Raw genomic sequence first — 23,866 nt, 5'->3', positions numbered from 1 at the left:
AGCTCATCTGTCAGCACTGTTCCGGTGACTTTGTGGCCGAGGAAAAAGTTTCTGCCAGGAGTTTGTTGTTCTGGGCCGTTGTTTTTGACAGAAAATTGCTGGCCAACCGCCTGTTTGTGTGTGTGTGTGTGGGATGCACACGGAGAAGAATGTTGCAACGGTTGCGGAGAAATCTCCCGCCGAGAGCCAAGATGCCAGGTACTCGTGCCACCTGCCTCTTGCCACAATTCTTGCCACAACGCAGTTATGCAATCACAAAGTTGCTGCCACCATCATCGTCATAGTCGGTCGTCTTCGCCACTGATTGAAATTCCTCGGCCAGCTTATAATTTTCAGCTTCATCTTCAGGATCGGAACTTGGCCCTTCGATAGTTTTCATTAGAGCTATTGTTATTGTTATTACTATCAGAATCATATGGCTCTTGCGTCGCAGCGGGCTGCTTCTTGTCAGTTGCAGTGTTGCCTCTTGTGGCATTATAGCCAAGGATAGTATATTCTACTTGTTTGGTTAATGATGGCTGAAATTGTTGTAGCTACTTAACATTTTATTATTATTATGCCCTAATAATAACTATTATTTTCTTGTTTTCTGTTTAAAATAACATTTTTGAGAGGGCATTCATCCTGCGAGCTGAACCCGTTTCTAATTATTGATGCTGCCTGTTTGGCTGGCCATTGAAATGGCCATACAACAGAAGCCCGACGAGCTTTCTCCCACAGACTTGGCAATATTTTGCTCCTGCCTTAATTCCAGTATTGCAATTGAGGTTTTTGATTAGTTTTTACTTGCTCATTCCAAGGGGGAGCCATTGATTGCGTATTCTTATTGTTGACCAGCAGTGAGCTTCGAGCTAAGGGCTCGCAATGAAATCCTTCCCCTTTCATTGTGCATTCTCGAGGATTTCTTTGGCTAAAATAAGGTAATAATCATAAGCCAAATGGTAGGAATTTTATCATGAATTTATGGTTTTTTTCAGGCTGCACAATTGTTACATCAAACTAGATAGTTTTTACACAATATCTACGCAAACTAAACATTAGGATAGTGACTACTTTTAGGCTTGCCGGCAAAAAGCCTCACTCTTTGAATATATTTTTTAAAATATTTGCTCATGTTCCTTTGCGGCAAACTTATGATTGTTTGCACTTCGAGTACGTGCAGACGCCTCACCTTTTTTTCTCAGCCTGGTTCAATAGAATTTTTGCTGGTTTCCTGTTTGTTTTCGGTTGTCGCCTGGCAAGTGTCAGGATATTTTTTTTCCTGGGCTGCCGATGGAAAACCAAGTCTAGACGAAATCGCGGCATTTGTGTGGGGGTTTTTCCCAAATATTTACCCTCTAAGCTAGTACCTTTGACTATTTGGTAGTCCTTAGGAGATCAATTTACCAGCCGCAGGAGTTTCCGTTTCCGCCCATTAGCGGGTTAAGCGACTCGGAACTAACCCTTGTCAACAAACTGTAACCTGGGAATGGGTTATAAAAGGGGGTATGTGGGAGTATAAATATAAAATAAAATATGTTTTTTATTTCCAAGGTTTAAGATTAACTTTGAGTTTGTTTATAGTTTTAATATATTTTTATTTTTAGTGAAGAAATAGAAAGAAAATCCCTTTTCAATGCCCAAGAGTTAGGTGCAACTCGACCACGTTTTCCGGCACTTTGCAGTGCAATTCAGATTTCATTCATTCGGTTCTTATGGTTCAAGTTATTTTTTTTCTTAGCCAAGAGTTTCCTGAATTTTCCACCCCGCTGCCCCCCCACTTTCCTGGCCTTATCTCTGTGTGCTTTTGACATTTTTGCGTTCATTTTAGTGTGACAAGTTTTCTGTGGTTCACTGGGGCCACTTTACGGCGTGTCAGCTTCATCTGTGGCGCCTCCCGCTTCCCTTCCCCAAAACTTTACGGGCCAAGGGGTGACGGCCTATTTCACACTTTTATAGAAAATTTTTGCCAATTGTCTGGCGACGATCCGACGTATTCGTGGTTAGCCGACTATTTTTTTTCCTGCCATGTTTGCTTTTGCTTTTTGCCTTTTTGGTTATTTTTTTTTTTTTTTGCGCGCCAGCCTCTCGCTGCGGAAGTTTGCGCAATTTCCAAAGCGGAAATGCAATTTTCGGTTCAGCTGCATTTGTCTCGCAATGCCACGCCCTCGAACCCCTCGGCCCTCCGCCCATCGGATGGTGGAGTGCCGCCAACTTGGGCGGCTTGCCAACACATCGTATATCAAATGCAGAGTTGGCAGCCCCTGACAATGACATGCAGCGAGCGTTCAGCCAAACCAGAAAAGGCCGACAGCTTTTTGGGGGTGTTGGCAATTGGGTGTTTTTGGGGGGTTCGAATTGGGTCCCCCCCTTTAAAAAAAATCAGCATCCTGGAATCGCCTCTTGTAGCGTGTGTCACGCCTTTTGTGGCCAGATCGTAGAATTTATTTCACACACACTGTTTTTTGAACTGCACGGCTTTTGTGTCGAAAGTACTTTTATTTATTTGCATATAAATTATTCAATTGTTCCCTTGCTTATCTTTCTTGTTGGCTTACTCCCTTTTTTTGGGGGGTCTACCAGCTACTTTTGACCTTCCCACCCCAAGGAGTCTATCAAAATGCTGAATATCCATTGCATTTGCATTTTCAGTTGCATTTTCAATTGATTTTTGATATCTGTGGGCGTGTCGGATCTCCAACAATTTATGATTTACTGCTCTGTGCTCTGTGATTTTGGCAAAAGTTAAACAAAAACCTGGCAGTGGAGCTTAAAGATTAGAGATTGAAGGACTTCTGCTGACCTCACGTGTCTCGAGATTTATGTCTGAATTTAATGCATAAATAATGCTCAGCGTGGTGTGGAAATAAATATCCAAAAATAATAGTCCAAACAAATGAGCTATTAATGAATAAGCTTATAATTTATTCACAAAACTCAAGCAAATGAATAATTTATTGGTGTTTTTGAGAAACAAATATGGATGTGATAGCCATGTTTCTTTTTCTCAAGAAGCCTTTGTCCTTTTCCGAGTTTTTCGTTTCCGTTTCCGTTCGATACGTGCTCTAAACTGTTCCCAGTTCCCCCTTGGAAGCGTCAGATGTCAACTGCAGCAGCACCGACGTGCTCTTCTCGAATACACACATGTTTGTATTTTTGCAAGGCTGTATTTTTCCTTTCGCAAAAACATGCCTCAATAACATTCAAAACTCGGGACGTGCAGGGCCTTGAGTTGTCACCGAAAAATACTCGTATCTTCTAATATCTGCCGGGCGCTACATGTGTTGTAAATTTATTAGCTGTCATATAAATCTTTGCACTTGGGCACCCATCCAGCTTGCTAGCCGGGACGTGTGAGCCTCCGATTGGGGGGGCGTGGCCTTGGGGTGGCGCCTGTTCTCCACAGATAAGGGATTGGCGGCCAAAACCCTTCTGCCCCCAAGTGCGTGAATTTTTCATTTACATAAATGCTACTTAAGGAAATTCATAATATTTTTCTGCCATGTCTTTCCCTCTTAATTGAGTACAGACCCGCGCCGTAGCGACTGACTGCCAGGGTTGTCACTGTCATTTGTTTAATTAATATTGCACCTAAGCAGGGTTCACACACACATCTATGTACATTACCCGGGCCCAGGGCAGTAATGTGCAGACACATGTGTATTTTTCTTCAGGGATTATTGTCAGCAATAATACAAAGTGCCTGTCTTGGAGTTGGCAGTGGCTTCTATACTTCTTTAAAGGAATAATTCAGGTACTTAGGTAATATTTAATTCTTTATTAAGAGTGTGTTTAATAAGATTTCATTAAATGCATTCATTGATTTAAATATGTTACATAAATAGGTTACAATAACTATAGCATTATATTTTGGCACGCTTTTTCTTCGCAACGCATTCGTTCAAGTTTTTCATTGCGTCTCCGCTTGTTCCGCCTGCTTCAGGGGATTCCCCTTGTCGTCGATCTCCATGGACGGCACCAGAGGCGGCTTGAATCCGTACTCCAGCTGGAGATTGCGACCAAAGTCGGGGCTTCGTTTGAGGGAGTGCCCATTCCGCCAGCGCTGGAACTCGTCGAAATCGTCGCCAAGTGCAGTGTCTCCGCCTGGAGGAGCACCTCCCGAGGTGGCAGCGGGCACGGAGCCAATGTAGGACTTTATCATGGCCGGAGCAGAGGCGGCGGCGGTGGCCAGGTCGGCGGGTAGGGTGTTGTAGATGTAGCGGGCACCCTGAAGCCAGGGAGAGCCTTGGGGCGGTGGCGGGGGTCGCAAGTCGAAGCGCATGTCCGCCAAGCTGAAAGTGGCCACTTTGGGCACCTCTCCGCGAACGGGTTTCACGGGCTGCTTCAGGGCAGCCACGGGCTTGCTCAGCTTTACGGCTTTCGGGGATTGGAGAGCCGGGCTTTTGGCCGCCAATTGCGGCAGCAGCTTCTTCAGCATCCGGTTGTAATAGTTCTGTAGCACCTTCGGCGGGATGTGAGCCACCGAGTGGTGACCCCACGGGGTCAATGCGTTGGGATGGGAGAAGGGCAGAGCGGAGTGGCCCGGCGGTGGCATGGGCATGTGTATGGCAACAGGAACATGGATGGGAATGGCCATTGGCCGGTCCACGAACTTCTCCACAATCTTCTCCACCGGCACGGGCTTCTCCACAATGCGTTCCACCTCCACGGGCACATGTTTCTCCACAATCTTCTCCACAACTTTCTCCACGGGATATGGAACGGCGTGCTCCACGATGGTCTCTACCGGATACGGACGATCGACGTAGTGCTCCACGTGAACGGGTACGGGCACTGGCTGGGGTACGGCGTATGGAACAGGGATATGTTTTTCCACAACATGTTGCTTCACAGGATGATGCTCGTGAAGCTCGTGATGAAGGGGTTCATGGTGGTCGTGTGATTCGTGATGTTCATGATGGATTAATGGCTCGTGGTGGATGGGTTCTTCGTGATGGACTTCATGTTCGTGGTGTATCTGATGATCGTGATGTACTGGATTATCCTGTTGTTCATGTTGTACTACATGTTGCTCTTGGTGGATGGGTTGTTCGTGATGTATAGGCTGGTCATGATGAACTATATGTTGTTGTTGCTCATGATGTACTTGGTGTATAGGCTGTTCATGGTGTACTATATGCTGTTCATGGTGAATGGGTTGTTGATGATGTACCTGATGAATTGGTTGGTCATGATGTACTACATGTTGTATGGGTTCTTCATGATGAACCTGATGAATGGGTTGCTGATGATGCACCACGTGTTGTATCTGTGTTTCATGATGCCCTTTCTGATCATGGTGCACTACATGTTGATCGTGTTGCCCCGGCTGCCCCTTAACCGAATAACTGGCAGAAGTATGCAGAATTTGGTGACCACTACTCGAGCTATCAGAGTGTCCTTTATGTCCCGTATCCAAGTGAACCGCCGCATGTGAAATGGCCACCTCCTGGGGCGAGCTATCGTACTCCACATGAATGGGATTCTTGGCCAGAGATGCGTAGTTCTTCGCTGGAGCGGGAGAAGCACTTGCCGGCAGATAAGGCTGATGGTAAATGGTCTCGTGTTGCTCCACCAAGCGGCCATCCTTCTCCGTAATCAACTTGTTGTGGATATTCACGGACTTCTGAACTTCCACAAAGGTGTAGCCGTTCGGCTGGGAGGAATGGGCCTTCGCAGGGGCTGGAGCATGTTGGGCATGTTGCTGTGAGGATTCTGCAGCGGATTCCGGGACATAGCTATGAGGGGGAGGATGACTCACGGTGATTTGGACTCCTGGCTCAAGGGGCGTATGCGGGATGTGAGGAGCGGGCGAGGAGTGGGGGGCAGCAGGTGGGGAAGGAGTGTTCAGGGTAACAAAAACCAAACTATTAGGTGTGACGGATACGGGAGTGGGTCTTGCATAACCAGAGTAGTCCTGAACAGCCGGGGATGGAGGAGAGGAGATGGCCTTGGTGTGCAGGGATTCTATCGGATGATGATGGGGAAGCTGCTGAGGCTGCGGATGCTGGACTTGCACCTGACCAAGTTCCCGTTGGTACGCCAACTGGGCGGCAGGCCGCAAAAAGTGTGGGTTCTCCGGTTGGGGTTGTTTCTGGGGCGGAGTCTGCACTTCGTAGTGGAAGGCGCCCTTGGGAATGGGTCCGTCGCCACTGCCCGAGACCACGGGCTTGAAGCTCTTGAGGAACTGCCTGGAAGGTGCCTCGTGACTCTGATGCCTCTGCTGGAATCTCTGCTCGCTGTGAGCTTGATAATGATCCAGTGCCTGTTGGGGTTTCTCCTGGGCCGCCTTATCCTTTGATTTATCCTGATTCTTGCCCAGCGTCTCATCATGGATGATGTGAACGTTTATCTCCTGATCCTGGCCAGGACCTTTCTGGTTGGTGTAACTCTCAATGCCGTTCTGTTTGCTGGAACTGGGCGGTGGCAGTCTTTGCTGGTACGCCTCCCGGCTCACATGCCGTGTCTCGGCTATTTGGTTGTCCTGAATCTCCTGCCCTGGCATTTCAAAGTCCGACTCATGTTCACCCAGGATAATAATGGGAGCACTCTCCGCCGCCACCAAAGTCTCACTGTCGTCGGGATCAGACTCCGGACGGAGCAACAAACTTGGCAGGACAGGGGCTGCCACCGCGGCGCGATTGATCCTCAGGAGATCGTCCCTGGAAATGTGGTTGCTGCCATCTCTAAAGCCCGGTTCCCGGATCTGCTCAACCACAATCTCCGTGTGTCCTGGACCCAATTCCCGGCGATACTCCTTGGTCACTGTGGTCTGGTAGGAGTAATACGTATCATTGGCTGCCTTTGTGGAAGTTTCCGTTTCCGGCTCAGTGGTTGTTGCCTCGGTGGTGCTGGTTACATCCACTGTGGGTCGCACCACCGCCTTGTTAGTGGTTGTGGTAACTGTTTCCATGTTGCCATCTTTGCCACTGTACCGGAAGATATCGGAAAATCCATTGGGAAACAGATTGGAGAGGACTTCGTTGACAGTTTCCGTCCGGGAGCGAGTGAGGGTCTGTTGGATGGGTTTCTGTCGGCGAACCACCTCCACGGGCAGCTCCTCGTCGACCTCAAACTGAATGTAACCATGGCCATTGGTGGGACTGGTGGTGTCCTTGGGAGGCAGAACCGTTGGCAGAAAACCGGGCACTCTGAAAGGCGAAACATTAATTCAAAAGAGATTGCATTTTCTTGATTAAAAAGAAACAGATTATGCCTCACCCCACAAACTCCGCATCTCTGTCGCCGGTGGTGGAGACTTCTTTGTCCAGATCCCTGACCTCCTTGGAGCCGAGACCTTCGATGACCTCCTTTTCAAGTCCGCCGCCTGCCTGCTTATTAAGTTGTCAAAAGCGACGCTCATTGCCTGTCAAAATCTTTCACTTAACTCCCCAAAAACTCACCTCCTTGACGCTGCTGTCATTTAGTCCGGAGTTTATGCCTCCATCCGCCGCCACGCCCCCATGGTCGAATGCCTCTGTGTCATTGCGGGGGGGAGGGGCCTGGGTATCTGGCGGATTGGCTAAAAGGGCCGGTTGGATGATGGCCAAAAGACAGCAGATCGTCGCTGCCGCCGTTAGCAGATGCTTGTGTTTGGGCCACATGGAGTTGCTGCGGCACAGGGAGAAATAAGAGGTGAGTTGGGATTCTAATTAAATTCTTCTTTTTTTAATATTAGCTTAGAAAATATATTAAAGTTTTAAACAATTGTAGGTCATTGCTTATCATTGCTTATTTAATCCTCAAGAGTAGCTATCAATAGGGAACTTGTTTTTCTCTCTGTGTACGTTTGCGGAAATGTCCAAAAATGGAAAGAGTTGTGTTTCTGCCAGGATGGCTTGATTGGAAGGGGGTGGGGGGACTGGTGTGAATAACCCCGCAGCCACGAAAAATTCCAAGCGACAAAACATTCGGCGGAGGATGCTGGCGCGGAGTCGTCAAGCCTGTTTCGGCCCACTCCGTATCCAAAAGGCACTCCAATCCCGCTGTACTGCGCTCCGATCTGCGTTATGGCCACTATATGGCCTCCAGTATAGCCACTCACTTGTCGGGCTGTTTGATTTTCAACCGATACGTCGTCGTCGTCGTCGTGGAAGAGGATGATGATGATGATGACTTTTCCTAAACGACTGCTTTGGCACATTGGCGTTTTTCTTTCTCTATCGCTGAGAGATTTTCCCTAAAACGTCGTCGAAAGTTGTTGAACTTGGCTGCGTTTGCTTTGGGCTTATGTCATTGCTAGTGGCAACGTAATGAATTATTAATTATCGCCCCGAAAAACAACCTCTCCCAGTCGGAGTCCTCCAATTTGTGCTGCCTTGAAGCCTGCTCTTTTGCATTTAATTTGGAAAATTGAAATTGATGGCGTTTAAAATGGTTCGTACGGGTTTTCACATAGTTTGGTCTGCACTCCTGCTGCTGCTGCTGCTGATGCTTGTATTTCGATAGGCATTAAATATGCATGCCAAAACATATTTCACCTGCAATATTCATGGCTAAGAGGCGCCCGAGTCGCCCGAGGTGCCTGGGAGCCGGTCCCCCACTTAGCTGTCTCGTTGGCAAGAAAGTGGAGCTACCGAGAGCTCTGGTAGGGAAATTGTGGCTTTAATTGCTCGTATGGATAATGATCTCTGAACTGAGCTATTAAACCTATACTATGGCCTAAGGAAATCCTTCATGATTGATTGATTTTATGCAGCAAAATAGTTCGGTTTCTACCTTTTGAAAAGACCTTCATTCAATAATCAATCACCAGTCCGTTTCAAAGGTCTACTAACTCAATTTTCACATTCGCTCTGCGGCCAGAGAGAAAATATTAATTTCCACTATTAAATGGGCATTTTAAATGCTTCGTTTATTTTATTTGCCCGCTTTTTTGCTCCTTTTGGCCAATTTACCTGCATCCATTAAGTATTGCGCGATGGGTTTGTCTTTTTGTCGGAGGATGGGGTGCGAGGGTGGTATCCAGCGAAATGAAATGAAAACACTCAATTATTTATGTTGATTGCCTTCCAATTAAAGCTCACTTATAATCACTTTTCTATTCGATTAAAACAATTGTAATGTTTATTCTCTGAGCTCCGAAATGCCACGCAATTGTTATTTATTTTACAGGATTTGAATATATTTTTCATTCGAATATCGTGGTGGTTGAGTGGTGCGGTGGTGCTCTTTTTGGCGACCCTGACAGTTGCGCGTGCGCGTTGCGAATGAAAGTGAAACCGTCGGGGATCGAGCATTTCGTTTTCTTTTCATCGTCGTGGGTTGCAAGTTGCTCAGTTGCTGTGTTGCCCAGCCGCTGCTGTTGGTTGCAAGTTGTTAGTAGTAAGTTGCAAGTTGCCGATGTTGCTGCTGGCGATCCTTAAGTGTAGCATAAAACTTGTCCAGTCGGCGATTGCGCAAGAGCCTCAACCATCTCGCTTGCTCCTTAGTGGCAGTGACATTTTTGTTTTTTATGGCTTTCTACAGCCGTGGCAGCAACAGCGGCAGCATTGACCCTGCCGAATAAAAAATTGGTAAAAAAAAATCAGCAACATGCGCGGGAAAACTTGGCAACAGGTTTCTTGCCTAGGCATTTATGTGGAAATGAGCTGAGGCATGTGTTTGACGAGGGAGTCTTGAGGTTGGTATTTTTGGTTGCTATTCAAGTTTAAATTTAATCAATTAAGGTAAGGGATTTTCTGTTTTTAGTTAGCTTTAATGAGCCGTTAGGCCAATTGGAGGGAGGTACGATAAGAAAGCTCTTAGACAGACTCAGACAGACTTATCTTACCTCCCAGTTGCAATGTTTTGGCAATGCCTTTTACCTCATTTAGGCCATAAAAGAGCCATACCTTTTCTATTACCTTCTCTTGGCCAAGTGAAAGCCCTCGTCATGGCCTAAACTCCCTTTACTGCCATCTTCCTCTTCTGTACTCTGTCCTGCCCCCGTTGACATAAATGTGTTATTGTTTTTGCCGCATTTCCTTGCCTCATAACACTTGATGCAATTATCGCATTTATTTTACACCTGTCGGTTCGATCACCTTCGCCTGCATTGTTCACCCCCTCCCCACTATCCACCGCAGTTCTTCTCCTCTTCGACACTGCAACCCGCTGGCATTTTCATTCATTTTTAATGAGGCAGCATCGCCGTTGCCGTTGCCGTCGCCGCTGTGGAGCGTATGACGTTTTCGGCTGATTGATTAATGTGGATGCGGTTTGCGGGGAGACGCCACGGCGCTGCACTTGTTTTTATTTCTCTCTGATTTAATAAAATGCGACTTTTTTATTAATGCTTTGGTAATTCAATTTATTTATTGCATACTAAATGAAATCGTTTGTCTTTGAAGAAATGTATTAATGTCTGGCGACAAAACTGAATGAAAATTGTTTAAATATTGCTTTAAAAAAATGGAAATGAGGGGAAAGTATTCATTCTACCAATAAACAAAAAAAAAAAGCTAAAAGCTCAATTAGCCAAAAGTGAGATATGAATCCGGACGTCATTAGGGGTGTGACTTATACTTACCCTAATCGCTCAGCTTCTTTATCTGTTTGCATCTCATTTAAGCCGTGTTGCATGCCTCATGCACACACATTTTTGTGACTTTCACCACTGAAGCCGAAACTGGAACTGGTGCTGGAACTGGAGCTGGAGCTGGGGCCAAGATCGCTTTTTCGGTTGGCATTTCCTCTGCCATTTTCCGCACCAGTCGCACCAAAAACCTCGGAGACAATTACGATGAAAAGCCTAGGCAAGATTGCATAATCGGAGGCGTTGGTTTTTGGTCTAAAGGAAATGCGAGCCATAAATTGGCGCTACTGCCATGACCGGGCTGGCCAACACCTGGAATTGGCTAATTTTCGCCGGATCAGCATTTGGCAAAAGTGTAACAAAAGTCGAATGTAAGCTGGCAATCGACTTCCTTCCGCCTGAGCTAACTTGTCGCTGGGAAACCAAACTGCAACTCGGCCTTAACGAAAAAAGTTGGCTAAAGGAAATCTTTGGGATGCCTTGACCGCAAACCAAATTGTACAATAATAATAACCAAAGAAAAAAATCAGCAGAAATTGCGGAAAAATCTATTAAAAGCAATTCGCTTAATTTCGTTGCCTTTACCGGACCCGGTATGGCTGCTCACATTTTCCCATTGTACTTTCCCGAAAAAGCGCACTCGCCCGGAAAAGCCGGGCCGGGATGAGTACTGCGGGAAAAGGGGGCGTGGCACTGGGCAGTCGACAGTCGGCAGTCAGCTAATTAAGTGCGCAGGGCAAATGAAATATGACAGCAGAAAAAAAAATGTAATTACAATCAATGGTACCAATCGGTGCGGTGGAGCCTCAGACCAAAAGCCAATTTCATGCAACAATCAATCAAAAACAATTTTTAATTTTGCGTTAACAATTTTCAGCCTTAAACTGTGTTTCAGTTTTTTTTCTTTTTTTTTCGCTTGCCGAGTCCCTCATATTTTTCCAGGCTCTTGGCTTCGGTGCTGCGTTTGCCTTTCAACCATTTTAACTGTGTGAAGTAAATTGGAAAATAAAGTTAAAATTAAAATGCATTAATTGAACTGTGAAATTTCATACAAGCGTATTGGGCTGGAATTATTGACGCCCAGCGATGTGCAATGAAAACGATTTTAATTGTCAGCATTTTATGCTCGTTTAAAGTCGCCAACTGAGCTGGAGAGCTGGAGGATGGAACGTCCTGTAAAGGATATGATAATGAGGTAAAGACAAAAGTCCATTGTTTCACCAAAAACGTGAACTTTCTTCTCCATTGATTGAGATATAGTGGATATGCTATCAGCATTTGGTAAAACCCACTTATCAGGCCCATTTTCCGACTGCTTTTAGCCAACTATTTTATGGCCAGAGTTATAGGCCTGCGGAGTTTTCGGTTCCTCAACCGACTACGGCGCCTATCATAAGCAAATTGAAATATAGTATGTGTGGTGCGGCCGAGTGTGGTTTCAGCTCCGTGGAGTGGTGCAGGCCTTCAATTGGCAGCCGGTTTTCGGGGTGGCTGTGTGTAGTGCTCTCCTATGTGACTCTCCTATGCGGCTCTGGATTTGGCCAACAAGGCAACAATTAAAGCGAAATGCGCACAGTAATGCCAATTGGCGATTGCGGATATCTGCAGATGGGCTAGAGGGGGCTACCCCAGGGGGCAGGGACACCCATTAGTTGGTGCACCTTTCGCCGTGGCGCGTGCGTCGACATTATGCGGCACTCGCACACTCACCGAACCGAGCCACATTGTGCCACCGTGGAGCCTGCGACAACTTACAAGTTTATTCCACTCGATCACTGTTCGGGAATTTTGATTGATAATTTACACTGCACAAATTATGGCCAAGAAGGCTTTACTTATCGGGTTTAAAATTGGAGGGTATTCACAACAATTGATGTGCTTTCAGAGAGAAAATAAATATATCCTTTAATTATCCTACACTCGTTATTTAAGCACACTTCAAAAACAGATCTAAAATATTTATATAATACTAAAAAGTAAAAACAAAAATGAAACAATGGAATTATAGTACTCGTAGATATAAGATCTAGATTCTAGAAGGTATAAAATTTCTAGTATTACCTATTTCTAAAAAAAAGTGAACTTGTACTTCAAGCCATATGGTTTAGTCTTTATAGTATCATAAGTAACAATACGCCCAATTTCCCTAAGTGCTTTAGTGTTAATGTAACCATTAGCTTCACTGTACGGTACGCCCCCGCTAGGCTATAATCTTATTGGCGCCTCGGCATATCTCTAGCATTTCACTGTCATTAGCGCCCCTGAAAACCGGCCCGGTTATCGATGATTGTGGCCAGGACGGCACTGCACTCTTTGCGGTTCGAGAAACAGGTTGCTCCGCTCTTTTTGGGCCAAAAAGTGTAGCAACTGGCAATCCTGCGGTGTCGTTGTACTTTTGATTTTGATTTTCAACTAATAAACAAGCGCCGCAGCGCACCAGCTATTTTTCTGCCGTTTCAGTTGCAGTGACAACGCAGCTCTGGGATTGGGATAGTGAATCGGAATGGGATTTGGACTGGGATGAGGTGATGGAGATGGGATTGGGCCAATGCACCAGGCCCAGTCAAACCAATACCGAGCTGAAAGCCGTAAACCGGAATCTCCTTCACACAAAATGAACCGGGGGCCTGCGGTCACCCAAATGCTGCATTCGGCATTCAGCATTCGGTGGCCTTTCCCTTTCGTTGGCCCCTGATTGATATTGATGCAACTGTTGCAACAGCAGCAGCAACAGAAATTGCAACTATAGCTGCAGCACCAACAGCCACTGCCACTGCAGTTGCCGCTGCGATGCGATGCGGCATGTCAACAATTGCCGGGCGACCAGGTCTTCATTGGCATTCATCTCGGGTCGGAGTGCAACCTGGCAATTTGTGTGACCCTTCATACCCTTTCGAGGGCAGCAAATGTTTGACCAAAAATTGCAGAATCCCAAGTATTCCGAGGTAGTGGGGAGAGCTATTCCGAATGAAGTAATTTATCTTCTCATTTTTCTTCTCATTGAATGTAAACAAATAAATGTGGGGAAAGATTTCTTCAGTGCTGTAAAGTTATTCAGTTTTGTTGGAAAATATTTAAGCCACATATTTCATAATAAAAATTAAATGATATTGGAAAGAACCTCAAGAACCTTTAATACAATATAACTTATAGTTTCAAGACCACCTTTGGGAAAAGTTTTTGTGAAGCATTTTTTTATGCAATTGGCTGCAAAAGATTCTAGCCGTACGATATGCGGCAGCGTCCCTAGAGTAAAGAGTATCTCTTCCATCGACTGTCTGAGGTTTTTTTTCACATTGCAGCTTAATGATGGGCGTTCCTCGGCGCTGATTGATTGTGTGTGCGCCTTCCGACATTTCCAGTATTTTCCGCCTTTCCCCATCCCAGTTTTCCCTTCCATGAGAGGGACCACCCGCCCAGTTAAAGCAATTTGTCGTTTGTTTTTTTATGCATTTCTCTGCCTTTAAATTTTATTTCATGTTCATTTTCATTTCTGTCTGTGTTGTGTGTGAGTTGTTGTTTTGTCTGACTGCTCGCTCGGTCCTTTCATTTTTATCTGCATTTTATTTGCATTCTTTCGGCATTTGTTTCGTTTTGTTTTTATTTTTACTTTATGCTAAATTGGCTATTTTGTTTTGTTGCTTTGTCACTTAAACTGGTAGATTTCCTCAGCCCTGACCCTCCTATTTACCTCTTCACCTGGCCAAAGGCCACTTGCTCTGCCCTGCCTTGCGATATTTTGGCTTACATGTAAGAGTTTTCTGGCCAAGAGCGTTATTGCGTTTCTGGGCTTAAGAGTTAGTTTTTGATTCTGTTAGCTGCTATATCTTTTATCTCCTGGTTGTTCTGTTTCTTCTCCTCTCGAAAGTGTTTTGGTTTGGGCCTGGCTTGAGGCTAAAGTTTACGGCTAAAAGTGTTGGTTTTGTTTTGTGGTTGTTGGTGGTGGTTGCTTACATTTCTCTTGGGCCTATGACTTATATATGTAAACCGTTTCTCCTTATTGTAACACGTATTGTTGTATTTTGTATTTGTAATTGTAATTGTATGGGTTATTAGTGAGTGACCTCCCCCACAAAAAACACGCTTTGCACTACAGATGACAGATGAACATTCTGTCCCTCGTATCGTAATTACTCATTGGTTTAAAATTAATTTGCCACATTCGGTTTGTGTTTCACTTAGGAGCTAATATTTTTGTTATTAGTATAATATACGTTTGCTTTGTTGCTTTGTTGGCTTTCGTTCTAAATAATATTTTGTAAATATTACCAACGCAATGAATCATAAATACAATACGCACTGGAGCATTCATTTGTTTAGTAATTTATTTTGTTAGTTAACATGACGACGTGTTTGTTTGCCTTGTTGCCTTGTTCATACAATTTGCAAAGTTTTGCTGACAATTAACCCAAGGACTGAAATGACTTAACTCAACTTTACATTGGGGCTACGGATATGCGGTATGGCATATATGTATGTACCTATGTAGTACTCAAATAATGTATATGTATATTCCGTATTAATTTTAATTTAATCTCCATTTCAATTTAAATCTCAATTTAAACTTATTACATTTTACAATGCCCGAATTCTTGGAACTCTGCTGCAAATGCTCTGCCCATCCTTTGCTCTGGCTTAAATTGGCGTTAGGTTCTTCTAAGTATTTCTTGTTTTTACACTGATCCTTAGCCTACGGATATAAGTAGTTGTATATCTGTATCTGTATTGCGCATAGGATACGTAGAGTTATCTTAAGCTTAGATCAACTAAGAAATAAATTACAAAAGCTTTGGCTTTGTACAAAAAATCCTGTGGCATGCAAACAAATGTTGCAGGCATCCTCTCCACTTCTCCCATATTGAAACTGAAATATTTTACAATAGCTGATAATTATAATTATGTTTAATTGGTTAAGTGACCGTAGTCTGTTATATTACACTTCTTATTGTTTTATTCTCTAGTGGAACTGCTACTTATGACACGTTAATGGCTTTTCAGTTTTACTTTCAAACAACATTTAACACTTTTTATATAATATTGTTTTTTTTTTTATGTTTCTCGTTGAGCAATTCGCTACTTGAACATGTATGTACAATTATCGCTTATGTGGAGGGTCTCATATATATTTTTTTGTTTGTTGGGATATATAATGATTTTCGTTCGTGTGTTACAAAAATATCCGTAGTAATTGAAAAATATCCTGTTTTTGTTTTGGTCCTTTTAAACGATTGGAAAACCATTGGAAACAATAATGTGCGATTTAATAAGGAAACGCAATTCAATTACATATATTAAAAACTCTTTTTGATCTTTCGCTTAATTTCATTTCCGAAAATATCTTACAATTTTGTTGCTCGAAGGCAAACATTTGTTTTTTTTTTGAAATGGAAGGAATTTGTTCGTGCCTGGTAAGTGTTTCTCCGATATTCGTATCCTCATTTACATTTTAAACTATAGGTTATACTCCTTGTCCTTTCTGCCCTTTTAGCTCTAAACATTTTCAAAATATTTAACAAAATCAGTCGCTTTCATATTTCTCCTTTGCTTTTTTCGTTTTTGAAAAGGAACTTAAAGTACATTCGTAATAATCAACTTGTAACAATGTTTTATTTTTTCGAAAAAAGAATTGTATTTTTTTGTTTTTTGTTTTTTTTTGGCATTTTAGTTAAGCGCACACACATACACATTGACATACAGCGATAAGGTTACAGTTACCGTTACAGTTACAGCTAGGGGTTATAGTAAAATTATTCGAATAGTTTTCGGGGATCGAAAGTGCTTTCGTATCCTCATTTTTTTGTTTTGGAAAGTTTTTGAAAAGTCCTAATTTTTTTTTTGGGGGGGGGCCTGGGATCTTAGCCTAGGGCAATTTTTGATACTTGGCTAAATCGGTTACAGATACACATACATATATAGCTATATAGAGTAGTAGTCGTGCAGCATAGTCCACGCTGTAATGTCGAGTAATTGGGTAGATCCATACAAGTTAGGGCTTGGTTACATAGAACATTTTTTGGTGTAAAGAACGCATTAGGCACTCACTCCCAAAAAGGAATCTCATTCACGCATTCACTCCCAGAGACACACACTCACTCGCATTCGATCGGGTCTAATGGCTGCTGATTAGGCCAAGAACCACTAAAAGGGCCGGCACCACCGCCCACCGGCTGCGTCCGCTGGAGGACTTGCCGTTGAAGATGGGGAAGTGGATCTGCTCGGGTCGATGGAGCTCCTCCTCCTCGTCGTCGTCGTCGATGGAGTTGGAGAGCTGGCGGTGGCGTTTGGTGAAGTTCACGTTGAAGACCGCCTCGGCCACGCCGCCAGGCGACGATACAATAAAGTAGAAGGTCCTTGGCACTCGTTCGTGCATGCTGACATAGGTGAGTCGCGCCTCCTTGCAGAAGGGCACGGGTAGATCCTGACCAGAAAAGTGTCATTTATTTAAAACTTGAATAAAATTCAAATATTATTTATTTATATTCCCTTACCTTGACCGCATAGGCCAGGACAGTGGCACCGTACTGGTTTCCGGGTGTGAAGACCCGATCACCGTGCAACCAGCGGGCGGCATGGGCCGGCGGATTGGCACAGAACTCTACATTGAGATGTAGGGGCGATCCTGGATAGGCGATGGGAGTGGCATTCAAGGCTACTGCTGTGGGGGCACCTATAAGGAAAAAAAAAGGTTATGGCTTAGACATTATAGAAGATTTTAGAACTAGAGGTCTTAAATCACGACTACTAACAGGGTCGCCGCGGATAATTTTTTCTAAAATATACATTGCATTTGCAACTAAATCTTGGCCATAATCTAGATGTGAGTGGAAACGAGTGGAGGCGGTGGATTAAAAGTGTGGCGAAACTTTTGCAATTCAGATGCCAGAGCCAGTCCTTGCTCGTTAACTTTTCGCCCCCAGATTTTCTCTAAACAAACTTCTGTGCTGCTAAGCCGGCTGCGTCGCACTCTCTTCTCGCATTCGCACATGCTAAGCCAATTCCGGGGCAACTGTACTCCTTCGCATCAGCTGCAATTAAAGCCGGGCGAAAAGTTTACTGCCACCGTTACCAGCGCCATCGCCACTAATTAAAAGCGTATCACCCGACAAATGTGCCACTTACTGCCACAGAGAGTGCTGCCACACACCCAGTCCCCACCATCCAGCACCCAGCACCCAGCACCCAGCTCCCAGCACCACCTCAAGGCCGCCGCAGTGGCACCTCCGGCAAATGGGAAAATAAGTAAGCGGTGTTGTGCCGAGGGTATGTGGTGTGGGAAAAATCAAAATAAATAGAGAACAACATGTCGTTTTTGGGGTGGCAACTGGGGCTTGGCTTTGGTAGGGCCAAGAGCAGAAAAGTTGGCCCCAAGAACGGCGAAACTTCATTAAAAAGTTTGCGCCAAAAGCGAATTTTGTGGAACTTATGTGGGCCGTGGGCCATGGGCCGTGAGCCGAGATACGGAGATTATCTCCCGACCATGTTTCTTGGCCAGAACCAGGCACTCCAAACGACAATCCAATTAGACACATGTGCCAGGCCAATGTATCTATCGGATCAGTCCCCGTTTTTGTTGTAGAAGCATATTTAATTATCGAGAGGCTAGAAATTTTGCAATTTTCCCCATCATTGCCTTGAGACAGAGACCGATAGATGCGATTCGGAGGAAAAGGAGTCCGGGGCCAACAAACTAAACTTTTCCGGAGGAATGGCGCACCGAAGGCAAACAAAATGGTGGAAAGTGTTAAGTGCAAATGAGTGTCGATGGGTGGTGATGGGCGATGGGAGGTCTATTGGGCAGACACAAACAAAAACAAATCGAAGAACTGGAGTTCCGACCCTTGCCATTGAAATTTTGAACACGAAATATCCATGGACCTGGGCGACTAACTGAAAAATCAATTAAAGCAAGTGCGACAGGGTTGAGCCTGCCAGCCAAATTATGCGTTCTCAACGCCATTTTGTCGATCCCCCTCGAATCCCAGAATCCCTGACACCCTCCGCCACTAAAAACCCCAAACCAAATCCAGAAAAAGTGTAATTTATTTGACAGGCAAAAATGATTTTTGCATGAGCCCCGACCAGACCATCCAGCCCATCCAACCCAGGCAGGCAGCCCTGGCAGGGCGGCACTCAAAGAGATTTAAATTCTATTTTGATTTGCAGTCAGTGAACCGTGTGGCAGCATTTTAGATCCCCGGAGACCGGAGGAGGGAGATCGGAGAGCCAACCAGGTGGAGGGATGGTTTTTTCCGCCTATGCCCCCAAGGTCAGTGCTTTGGTCATTGGTGCGACTTTTAATTTGATTTCCACGCCGTGTTTTTCCCGGAGGCGCCAAATACAAATGAGTTTCGGATTGCCGGCACGGCGGCGCTGGGGGGCTGGGAGGCAATCAAATTGAAGGGGAACATGCTTATCCTTTTGGCTCGGGTCGCTGAAACATAAATAATTGAGATTCCCGGCCAATCCGATGACTCAAAGTAGCATGCATGAGAGAAGGACAGAGAGGAGCAGGATGGGACTCCAAGCCAAGCCAAGACAAGGAAAAACAATAACAAGGCCGAGGGACAAGTCCCCCAGAAAGTAATTGCAGCTCGCGAATGAATGCGAAAATTCAATTATTTTCGGTCATTATTGTTCCTCATCCTTGTTGTCATTTTTTTTTTGTTTTGTGTTTGTCGAGGACAGTGTCCTGGGTGCCCTGGGTTGTGTCCCCTTGGAGTGAAAACGCATTCTGTGCATCCGCTGGAGGAAGGACAACAGCTTTCAGGGACGTGCAATCAATGGGGCAAACTCAGTTTAACCCTCCCTTGCCCCAACACCCATTACCCATCACCCAACCTGCAACAACCTCCAACAGTCTCCCCTCTTCAGTCAAAGTGTTGCAAAATGTTGTGCTGCCTCACCTCTTTGCCAAGTTTTTCGCACAAAAGGCAACTACGAAAAATTAAGTTAACTTTTTCGGGCAACGGGAATTGAGTAATTTTCAGCCGTAAAACTTTATTATTTTCGACTGGGAGGACTGGCAGGACTGGCAGGACTTTAGAGTCCTCGCCACCCCCATTGTTGTTGCATCAATTGTAGAACATGCAAAGTTGCTGTTATTGTTTAAATATTTATTCTCAGCTGTTGCAGCTGTAAATGCCCCCGCTGGCAAAAGTTGTCTAGAGCCCCGAAAGTGGCCAAAAACATGCAAATTTCATTGGGCCAACGAGGAAAGAGGAACCGCCAAAGCAACTCTTCGGGCAATGGACCAAAGCAACATGTAATTACATTAAGCCAACTAAATTTAGTAACATATTTTTTGAAAAGCTCTTAGATGCTAAAAAATAGTTACAGAAATAGAGGACTTTATTTACAGTTTAAATCTACTTGTGATTTCTGTAGAAGCTACACTAGAGATCATTAGGAAACTTTCTAGATTATAGATTTTTGTAGAAAATTTTCTAGAGGTTTTTTAGCATTTTCCCCAAAAATTTAAAAAGACTATACTTTTCGTTTTTGGTCCGATCTTTGGTTATAGTTCTAAAAGAAATGATTTTAAAAAGGCCTATTAAGTTGCCAAATAATTTACTAAAAGGCACTTAATACTTTTGATTTTTATATTTATTGATCGAGCAAAGCATCTGAACATATATTCACAACATTGCTCCTTAGTAATATAACAATAAAATTGTTATGAACCATTGAATTCCCAAACTTGCCACAAAACGCAAAGCTTCTCAGATTAGTGCCCAGCAATTACAGGTGAGCGGTGTTTGAAGACGTAAATACCTTGTGAAACATGCCTTTGGGGGTTGCGACTGCGATCCAAGGCAGCTCCGGCTCAGAGTCCGGCAAACGTCATTAAGTATGCAGAGCAACATGGCCAGAGTCGGAGTCGAAGTCGGAGCCGTAGATGGTGCCAGAGACTTAAATAAGATAACAGGCCGTCGGACAGGCAGCAAGTGAAAATAACAATCATAATATTCAATTATGCAACGCGCCGCCAGAAGGAGTATCAAATGGAGCTGGATCCTGAATCCGGACACGGATATGGGAACGGTGGACGGGGCAGCTGAAGTAAGAGAGCCAACGCTCCATATTATGCCACTGAATAATTAATAAACATTGTGTGCACTTAATGCAAAAAGCTGCAAATAAAATTACCAACCGCCGAGACAAAAACTCCTGCCAGGATGGCCTGTGTACTGGTTGTGTCCTGAAATCATGGTCCTGTTGGCAGAAACAAAAACCAAACAAAGACTAAAGGGTCGGAGGCTCAAATTGAAATTACGTGCCCTGGCTGAGCAATCAAAGAGGGATTAGCGGGTTGTTTTTTTTGGCTTTAGTTGGCCGTTTGTCACTTGCCAATTGCGAACGGGCCGAGCCACCTTTCGGGCCCTGCCGGCCGGGGCGATTTTAATTGAATTTATTGTCAGCGAGGTGGTTGCTGAATTATTGATTACCGCGATGACAACTTAACTCGGCCAAAAGCAAGAGGCGGACTTTTCAACATTTATCTCAAGTTTAGTAACTTTTTGGGGGCGCCGGCTTGCTACAAAGAGGCTAGGAACGATGCTCCTCCTCAGTCCAAATTGCTCAAAAATTAATGAGTGGGTGTAGTGGGGGTGTGTTGTATTTGTGTTTGGCCAAAGGATGGAAAACTTTACAAAGTCATCTTGTGGTTTTGTGTGGTTTCCATGGCTTGGCTTTGCTTTTGCTTAGCTCGGATGGGGCTTTTGTTTTTGTCGAGTCCGAGCACGCGTTTTGCCAGCGATTTAAAACGCGCACTCGCCCCGTCGGCGGCGAAGAGAATTCGAAATTGGAACCCCGGGATAAGCGCACTTCAGACCGGCTTGAGGACACCTATACATGGCTTTACTTTTCCTAATTGAAATCCCTTCGAGTGCGTCGACTTCAAAGTCAATTGCTTGGGGATAGATGCATTGCTTTCGAGCAGAACCCCAAACTGGACCAAACAAACTTTGATGCCGAGACCTGGCCGAGAGAGGTGACCTCCAAGTAGGGGGAGGACAAAAAGATTGATATACACTCGAGTGCTTGTTAGTCTGCTCCGGTTTTATCGGGGCTTCTATATCTAGCTTCGCTCGCACTTTTCAGCTCGGATGAGTGTGCAAATATCTCTAACCCAAATCTTGGAAATTTACAAAGCACGCCCCTGAACAGCCACCAGCTCGAAGCTCGAAGCCACCATTCCACCTTCTTGTTTCTCCCATTTTAGACGTTGTCAACACAAATTAAGCTGGCTTGTAAAGCTGAATGCATAACCCGTATGCCCGTGCTCCGCCGTACTCCTTCGACCGTAGTTTACGTATTTAAATATGCTCTTTCACTTTCAATATCAAATGAGTGGCTGGTTGGCAACTTTTGCCTGGCAGCAAGATTGCAACTTGCAGATACACGGATACGCAGATACTTCGGCCTCGACCCGACCCGGCAAAAGTTTCCCATCCATGTAGCCATGTGTTTGTGTGTGGATCTGTGTCTGAACTAAACTTTGGATGAACAGCAGCAGCAGCGGCAGCAGGAGAAGCATCGTATGAAACAGCAACCCAATTTGAGACAGTCTCTGTGCCTCCCCTGAAGAGCCACCTCCTCGCCCCTTAGCTATTGCAAATTGCACAAGTTGCCAAAAATCGCTTCACATGTGCCACTTAAAGTTTTCGGTTTTTGGCCCGGCTCTGTCCTGCCACTGCAGTTTTTGCTTTTTTGCCAACTTGCCACGGCAAGTTCTTGACTCTCTATACCCATCCTCCATACCTACCTATACCTGCCACTTGTAAATTTAATAAATTTTTGCATTTTTTGTTTGTTTATGCCCTACTGTGAAAGTGAGATGTTTGAAAAACTTTTAAGTGATGTTGGTAAACACACAAAATTATGGTTAAACAAGACGAAAGTGAAGTTGCGAGAAATGCCAGAAAACTTTTGATGGAATCGATGGTTCATTTTGTGCTGCCAAACGATATTTGCACTCGAAAGTGCAGCAAATGACTTTGAGATTGCAACAATGTCACTTGCAACTTTTGGAGACTCTACTTCTACACACACACATCGATGGAGTGCTTGGAGTGCACTGGCTTGGCAACAAACTAGTTAATTGGAAACTCTGGGGGCTTATAGAAGTCTTGACCTGATTCTTGGATGCTTTTTGATATATTTTATCCCATTAGAGTACCTGGGTGTGACATTTCCACAGAATTGAACACCGATTTCGCGTTGTCTGTCAATCAGACAAAGGCAAACAAAGTGTTCAAAATTGAAAAAGGGAGAAGGAGCCTTTGAACTCTCTCCTGCACCCATGACCCATGACCCCTCTGTGAACTAGATCCTGGCATAGGCTCCTGATAAAATGTGCAACCCATGTCGAGCGGTGTTTGCGGTTATTGCGAATGCCAACCAGACAGGACCAGGACCAGGACAGCCCCACCCATGTGTGTGTGTGTGTGTGTGTGTGGCTATGTGGAGGGCCTATGCTTTATGGTCTGACATTTGACATTTTTATTAGCTTTGTGGCGACGGCGTTTAATTACTTTGCACGCTGCGAACAATGTCCGACATTTTTATATGCGCACTTCCGGCACATCCTGTGAAATGCAATTAAAATATGCATTTGAGTTATAGGCCAGGGCATTGAACTCCCAAAAAAAACAAAAAAAAAACAAGATATATGCCACACATATATGCATGGACACCTCATTATCCTGGAAAACATTGCTGCTGAAGGGAATGCAGATAGTAATTAAACGGAATGAAATGGGGCATTAAAATACAACTAGCCACGTCTGCTTAACCCATTAAGATCATCACCAAAGGGTTAAAGGGGTGGACTGGGCTGGGCTGGCAAACTGTGTTGCAAACTTCTCGCAGTCGCAATCCACTCGAGGAAAGCTGGTGGGGGGTTGACATTGTTACGTTGCCATCCAGCCGCTTATTAGTTCGTCGCAGAAACCAGCAAATGCGGCTGCCGCTGGGCACAATTGGTGGCATGCCACTCTCGAGTCGGCACAACCCAACCCCTTCGCCGAGCCACTCAACACCCCAGCCACCGCCCATCGAGCACTTGGCTCGACGGCAACGACGACGTCTTGTGGTGCGGAATTTGCATGCTCAAGTACGGAAATCAAATGCATTTTGCTAATATTTTTGCAGCTGAAGTGCGAGCTGGTCAAGTGGCTGGAATTAGTTTTGATTTCTGGGAGAGAGAGGTCACACAAGGCTGTGAGCTTGTTTTACTGCCAGCATCCGGTTGGGGGAAAAGTACAGAGAAAAACACAGAGGCTCAAGGACACCTTCAAAAACTAAAAGGCTTTCTCTTTTCCTACATACATTTTGACTTTTGACTTGCCAAAGAAAGTATTCAGTTTGAAG

At 44.8% G+C, this 23,866-nt stretch overlaps 2 protein-coding genes across 3 annotated transcripts in view; both read right to left on the bottom strand.

Moving 5' to 3' along the window:
- Positions 1–3,743: 3,743 nt before the first annotated feature.
- LOC26514078 (titin) lies at positions 3,744–9,219 on the bottom strand. Of its 2 annotated transcripts, none has more exons than XM_032451264.2 (4): positions 8,877–9,219; positions 7,383–7,590; positions 7,201–7,313; positions 3,744–7,130 (listed from the first exon to the last, which is right to left on the bottom strand). In XM_032451264.2, the coding sequence occupies exons 2-4, from the start codon at positions 7,581–7,583 to the stop codon at positions 3,890–3,892; spliced, it is 3,555 nt and encodes a 1,184-aa protein (XP_032307155.1). In that variant the 5' UTR covers positions 7,584–7,590; positions 8,877–9,219; the 3' UTR covers positions 3,744–3,889. The 2 variants fall into 2 exon arrangements, with proteins under 2 accessions (XP_032307155.1, XP_032307156.1); XM_032451265.2 differs by having other exon boundaries at positions 7,201–7,310; positions 8,877–9,218.
- Positions 9,220–16,099: 6,880 nt separating this feature from the next.
- Positions 16,100–23,866, bottom strand: part of LOC6496544 — a 122,228-nt gene continuing 114,461 nt past the window's right edge. Inside the window, exons 11-12 of the mRNA XM_001961077.4 lie at positions 16,984–17,162; positions 16,100–16,913 (exon numbers count right to left, since the gene is read on the bottom strand). Of these exons, the coding sequence (XP_001961113.1) occupies positions 16,605–16,913; positions 16,984–17,162 (488 nt within the window). The 3' untranslated portion in view covers positions 16,100–16,604. The remainder of the gene's footprint in view (positions 16,914–16,983; positions 17,163–23,866) is intronic.

Source organism: Drosophila ananassae, chromosome 3L (assembly GCF_017639315.1).
Source record: "Drosophila ananassae strain 14024-0371.13 chromosome 3L, ASM1763931v2, whole genome shotgun sequence".
NCBI lineage: Eukaryota > Metazoa > Arthropoda > Insecta > Diptera > Drosophilidae > Drosophila > Drosophila ananassae.
This window is presented reverse-complemented; position numbering and strand designations above follow the sequence as displayed.

What these genes read in the sequence shown, in the direction of transcription:
- LOC26514078 (XM_032451264.2), bottom strand. Translation starts at nt 7,583, where the DNA reads ATGTGGCCCAAACACAAGCATCTGCTAACGGCGGCAGCGACGATCTGC. An exon ending in ATGACAGCAGCGTCAAGGAG is followed by an intron (nt 7,314 to 7,382) that starts GTGAGTTTTTGG and finishes CAACTTAATAAG; the next exon opens with CAGGCAGGCGGCGGACTTGA. An exon ending in AGAGATGCGGAGTTTGTGGG is followed by an intron (nt 7,131 to 7,200) that starts GTGAGGCATAAT and finishes TTCGCCTTTCAG; the next exon opens with AGTGCCCGGTTTTCTGCCAA.